Genomic DNA, 5,917 nt, shown 5'->3' on the forward strand with positions numbered 1-5,917 from the left:
CTTTAGTATTCCAGACTGTCCTATGTGTTTTTCCTATTTCACTTTCTATGTCTGTTATATTTGCTTTGGTTCGTTTGGATTGCGACTATGTGCATCTCTGGCCTGGTGTAATAATTAAACCTTTTAAGTAATGAAATCGTTCTTTATCGAAAAGATTTGGCTTTTATTTTACATGTACTGATTTCAAAGCATCTCCTCCGCTTGGTGAAGTAACTATCTGATAAAAATTTGGCCATATCAATTGAAGTTTACATTGTAGTTTATTTAGATCCACAAGTGTTAAGAAAGTCTGCATTTGCCATCTGAAGTCACATTATCACTAACAAGCGGAAACAACTGTAAGCAACAAAGTTCTTTCAAATATGCAACACTAATGCTTACTCCCTCAGATCCTTAATAAGTGTTGAGAATTTAGTACTAAATAAATTTAAAATGTATAATAACACTTGTTTTGTATTAGAGGGAGTACAGGCAAAAGCAGCGCCGCTTTTGCGATGCAGTTGACACGAAATTCCTCCAGATTGGCACCTAATTTCGTCCTTTTGAGGCTAACTATTTAGCACCACAGCGTGCTAAAAGGCAACGCAATGGCACCACTGCACGATGGACGGGAGCTGCCTGCCACCATCATGAGTTGACACACGATTGATAGCCAAACTGGCTTCAAAGGCAAGCACCATTTCCGGTAGACACACACTTGGAGATGATGAAGACACGAGTCAAACCAAACCAATCGAGCACTCAGGAGTGAAGACAACAAGCAAGCCATAGTGGTTCACACGGCTAAAATTAGTACTAAGTGAAGCTTATATTAGAAGTGTTCAATAGTAGCATCATAGTTACAGAGCCCAATTAAACAAAGCTATGACCCGTTCCCCAAAGCTGCAAAAGACGCACAACTAGCTATATTAGCTACAGTACTGGGTCTACTACTAGTATACTGCCATCCCTGCAGCAAACATGCGGCAGTAGTCAAGCAATGCGGGTAAAGAAAGTGAGAAAGCGAGCCGAGATTCCAACATCCCTCTTCTCTCCCTCTTTTCCTGCACTGGCCTGCCATAGATATTTTGGGTTAACCCAGATGCAGATCGTCTGGTCCTGGGTCTCTCGCTGGTTTTCCATCCCTGAGAAGAAAGCGGTGTTCCGGTTCAGACAGTGGAGGGGAGCTCGCACTTGCCCATCTCTGCAAAACAAAACAAAACAATGGGGAATTAAACACGAGCACCGAGTTAGATCCACTTGGGAACAAAAACATTGTGTGGAATGCAGAGATTGCTACATTGTCCAATGTGAGCATAGACGGGTCCTAGTACTGGGACAGGAAAGAGTAAACAATGCACAATGTAGAGGAACTACATGCAGCAGACTAGCAGAGGAACCGGAAGCGGCAATCGCACCCATGACGAGACCGACGGCCAGCAATGGCACGCATTACGATGGGAGAAGTAAAGAGCACAGGACGGGTCGTATCGCGTCGAGCCGCGAGCCCGAGACACGCAGAGCTGACCCCTGTCCCGTCACGGAGTAACTCAAGACACTGACTAGCAACAGCCCAATCCTTTAAATCCCAGCTGAACCAACACGGCAGCTCGAATCCAATGCAAACTTAATTGGGTACTGTCGCAGTACAGAATTAAGTGCTGCTGCAGTTTCAGTTGTGCATTGTGGTGTTTTCACCGTGCGTGAAAGCACATGTTTGTGGGGCAAAAGAAGGGGAATCATTCCCGTACAATCGCAAAGCAGCTTTCGTTTGATTTGATTTGAACCGTGGCAGTAGCATACCCCATCTCCATGTTGCAAATTGCCATCTAGTGGTACGGCATGTTTCTTGTTCAACTTTTACCAAGATGATAATGTTACTATACTGTTGATTGTTAGGCGTTGTTTTATTTTACCTGATCATGGGCAGAAGATGCTACACTTTGCTGGAGCTACGAGTGAGCGATCGTGTACCTAGCGCCTACATTTTGCTTTGTAATGCAAGCAATCGTGTTCCTAGAAGCTACACTTGTGGTACTAGTACGAGAAATTAAATTGCAAGCGGGAAACATGAACTCACTTGGTGCCTGGTTGACGACGTAGGCGGCGCCGGCGAAGTCGCAGGTGCCGATGGACCGGCCCTTGCGCTGGTAGTAGTCGTTGAACGCGTACGACGCGTGGTCCACCATGGTGTTGGGCTCGAAGCACGCCGCCCCGGGCTGGATGCCACGGCAGTCGGCGCCGCCAGGCCCGCACGCGTAGTCCAGCGCCGCCTTCAGCCGCCCCTCGCCCGCCATCGCGTTCGCCACGCACCACGCCGACCCCGGAGATGTCATCGCCTTCACCCCGCCGCCGCCGCTCGGGGCCGCGCCGTTGTCCTGCCACCCGAGCCCGCCGCCGCCGTTGCCGACGGCCTTGCCGCCGAGGACGAACTGGACGTCGTAGACCTGCTTCTGGTTAGGGTAAAACACGCCGTAGTTGCGCTCGGAGCTGGGCCCGGGCTTCTGGTTCTCGTTGAAGAGCGCGAAGAGGTAGACGTCGACATCCGCGTCGGGCCGGCGCGGCGTGCCGCTGTTCCCGGACAGCACGCGCCTTACCAGGTTCCCGTTGTACGCCGCCGCGTTGCCCGCGCCCGCGCCGACCTCCTTCGGGTCCCCCTTCGACGGCCACCCGGTCTCCGACACGACCACGCGCACGCCGTTGTAGTTGCCTCCAACCTTCCCGACGGCGGAAAAGACGGCGTCCAGCTGCGCGTCGAGCAGGCTGTAGTACTTGAGCCCGGTGGCGGGGTCGAGCACGCCGGCGTTGGGGCGGAAGAGCGCGTAGTCGAGGGACACCACCCCCGCGTTGTCCGCGTAGGCGAAGAACGGGTACGCGTTCACCATGAGGTACGACCCGGACTGTTGCAAAAACTCCAGCATCGGCTTCATCACCGCCTGCGCCAGCTCCTCCCGGAACACCCCCGCCGACGGCGGGTACGAGTTGGCGAGCGCGGTGAGCGCGATGGGGGAGGACACCTTGACGGCCCTGTCGATGCTGAGCCGGGCGAGGGCGGCGTGGATGTTGCGCATGGCGGGGACGAGCTGGGCGGTGGCGTTGGGGGCGGTGGCGAAGACCTCGTTGCCGACGGCGATGGCCTGGATCTGGGTTGAGGGGTAGTAGGCCGCCACGTTGCGGCGCACCCAGGCCAGCGCGTAGGCGGGGCGCTTGGCGGCGGCGGCGAGCTGCTCGTTCGGGAGCGCGACGACGACCTTGACGCCGCTGTTGGCGAGCGCGCGCAGGACGGTGGGCTCCGTGTCGTAGAGCTTGACTTGGGCGATGCCGTGCTGCTTGAGGAGCTGGACGACTGCTGATGGAGTCGGGAGGTCGTTCGCCACCCGGCCCCAGTTCACGCCCACCGTGCCCGCGTCTGCGAGGTAGAAGAGCGTTTGTCAGTGGACTGAACAAACCGGCATTGTTGCTGCCCCAAATGCGGAATGTCATGGAATGGATGCGCGTCGTCGGTTACCTGCGCCGGCGAGGAGGAGCAGCGACAATGCCGCGGCGAGGAGGAGGCCGCGGGGGAGCGCCATGGAGCTCTGCTTCGCCAATGCAGAGCAAGACGCGGCGAGGAAGGAAGAGTTGGGTAGTGGCGAAGGAGGAAGGGCGGGGCGTGGGATATTTATGGCGGGGGAAGCCGTGGGGCCCGCGGGTCGGGGTGGGAAGTGGCGGGTAAGCGGGGACGGTGGTGACGCACGACGCGGGTGAGTTGGGTTCGTGGGGAAGATGGGGCGACGTGGCGGGACGGGATTGGCTGGAGTCCTGGCGCGGGCAAGGATGGATGGCGGAAAGAACCCGAGGAGCGTTTACCCTCGGCGACCGTTGCTGGCTGCGCGTCGGGCCCCAGCGGTTCGGCCAGCTGGGTGTGTGGTTAGTGGGTGATTAATGCTGGTTTGGCAAAGGTGATGTCATTAGTGTTGGGTTAATTACTCGTCGCAACGGCTCTCAGGCGGTGGATCTTCTCCCGCTCCCTGCCTGCACTTTCTTCAGATCTTTCCATAACATTTTTTTTTTCTGAAAAACAACATTTCAATCGGAAAGTCTAGTTCCTCCGAGCTCCAGTTGTCTTTTCATTAAAAAACAAAAGTCATATTTATAAGTATAAAAAAACCGGAAAAAAATATGATGTACCCTACTACATGCAAACAAAAAAATGGTCCCTCCTGATCGACTACAGAGGCGCCCTCCCCCACACCCTAAATAGCCTCCTTTACCCGATCTAGTCGCCGCCGTTGCTGCGGCGGCGGCGCCATTCCCATCGAAACGACGGTGGAGAGGGGAGTTGCTCCTCAACACCACTTCGCTGGAGGAGGTGGAACGCCACCGCAAGGCAAGGGCGGCTGCCGGTTGGGCTGGCCGAGGTCTGACGTCTGCAAGCGGAATGACGACGAGGAGATGGTGGTGCACCACTATTGCTGTGTGCGTTTGTGACGATCTGGGCCTTAAGGCTTCAATCTAGGTAGTGGACCCAACCAGCGCTGGTGCTGTGGGATCTAGCGGTATACTAGTCACACCGGCGTTCTGCAACCGTGCTTGATTTGCCCTCCTCTGATGTCACCCTGCTTGTCGGAGACTAGCGGCGTGGGGGCATGCGAGTGTTGGGAATAAAGGTGGTGCTCCTTGATTCCTACCGTTCCAAGACGAAGACATGTTTTATGCCTGCCCTTGTTGATTTGGACTGGAGCAGCGAGTTCTAAAAGGCTCCGTCGACACACTCGCATCGGCGCCACATGCTTGGAGATAGCCGGATCGGATTGAATTCGGTCATTCGCATCCGTGATTTACCTGACAGTTTGGTTTCAGAGGAAGCGCTGCGAAGCTCTGCTGGTGGTTACCATCATGGAGGACGCTTTCACGTTCCATGGTAAAACAATCATGTGATTGAGATTTTCAAAAAATTCAGGCAACGAGAAATCGGAAATCTCACCGGCGGAGCGCTTGGTCCGGGCGGAACGCTGAAGTCTAAAAATTGGCTCAGTAATGTTTTTAGATACTCCAAAAATAACTGAATTAGTACGATGTGCAACTTCTTACATATTTCGGACCGTGTCGGGCTAGGCTTGGCATTTTTAAGCACATGTTCTAGGGCCACGTCTAATTTATTGTACTACAATGGGGTCTTATTCGTTAAAAGAATCTAGAAACGTACATCAAGATATTTTAGACACATACATTTAGTGATCTCTACTAATAGTTGTTAAGAATATACTAATATGGATGCTATGACACACAAATGCACTATAACACATTTCACTACAAAAGAAATAATTTTTTATTGTTTTTTTCAGACCTAAGGGGAAATTCACTCAACAAAAGGTTCATTAAGAATGTCCAAAAATAAAGTAGACGAAAAAACTAATAGAACTTAAGTTACAAAATATGATTTTAGTGTAGCACAAAGGTATTTTGAATTATAGAAGTATACTTTATGTAACATAGAATCCTAAATGTTAGTATATTTCTTCGGTCTACTAGGAGATTCAAGTGAACAAATGGGTTTGTTAAGAATATTCCAAACTAAAGTCGATGAAAAAACTAATATAACTTATGTTGTGAAATATGGTTTCGGTTTACACTGAAGTTAGCCGATGCTGATATCCTCTCCAACTTCAGAGTTGAGTTAAGCAGATACGTATGTCAAAGCGATGGACAAAACCTGATAGGAGGAGCGATGCTAGTCGCACTAGCAAACTTGGGCATCGTATTATTTAGGCACACAATTCATGAAGAACACAAAGTAATATTCTCTGGTCGTTTCATCTTCTCCATGAAGAAATAATGTTGTATGTATAATGTAGGATGGATAAACTAACTTTAACAAGATGTGGTACAAAACTTCAGAGATTTTACGATCCATATCTACTTGTTCACCGCGGATTGCAAGCATATCCATTTCTAA

General features: G+C 51.4%; 1 protein-coding gene across 1 annotated transcript; it reads right to left on the minus strand.

The window, feature by feature from the left end:
* Nucleotides 1-789: 789 nt before the first annotated feature.
* LOC127306002 (glucan endo-1,3-beta-glucosidase 13) lies at nucleotides 790-3,634 on the minus strand. The gene is made up of 3 exons (XM_051336606.2): nucleotides 3,488-3,634; nucleotides 2,060-3,388; nucleotides 790-1,183 (listed from the first exon to the last, which is right to left on the minus strand). Exons 1-3 carry the CDS (start codon nucleotides 3,549-3,551, stop codon nucleotides 1,149-1,151), a joined length of 1,428 nt encoding a protein of 475 aa, XP_051192566.1. The 5' UTR covers nucleotides 3,552-3,634; the 3' UTR covers nucleotides 790-1,148.
* Between the last annotated feature and the right edge of the window lie 2,283 nt (nucleotides 3,635-5,917).

This window comes from Lolium perenne, chromosome 6, assembly GCF_019359855.2.
Source record: "Lolium perenne isolate Kyuss_39 chromosome 6, Kyuss_2.0, whole genome shotgun sequence".
In the NCBI taxonomy this organism is placed as follows: domain Eukaryota; kingdom Viridiplantae; phylum Streptophyta; class Magnoliopsida; order Poales; family Poaceae; genus Lolium; species Lolium perenne.

Coding starts and splice junctions, on each gene's coding strand:
- LOC127306002 (XM_051336606.2), bottom strand. CDS start 3,551: ATGGCGCTCCCCCGCGGCCTCCTCCTCGCCGCGGCATTGTCGCTGCTC. Junction 3,389..3,487: donor GCTCCTCCTCGCCGGCGCAG/GTAACCGACGAC, acceptor TCTACCTCGCAG/ACGCGGGCACGGTGGGCGTG. Junction 1,184..2,059: donor CGTCGTCAACCAGGCACCAA/GTGAGTTCATGT, acceptor TTTGTTTTGCAG/AGATGGGCAAGTGCGAGCTC.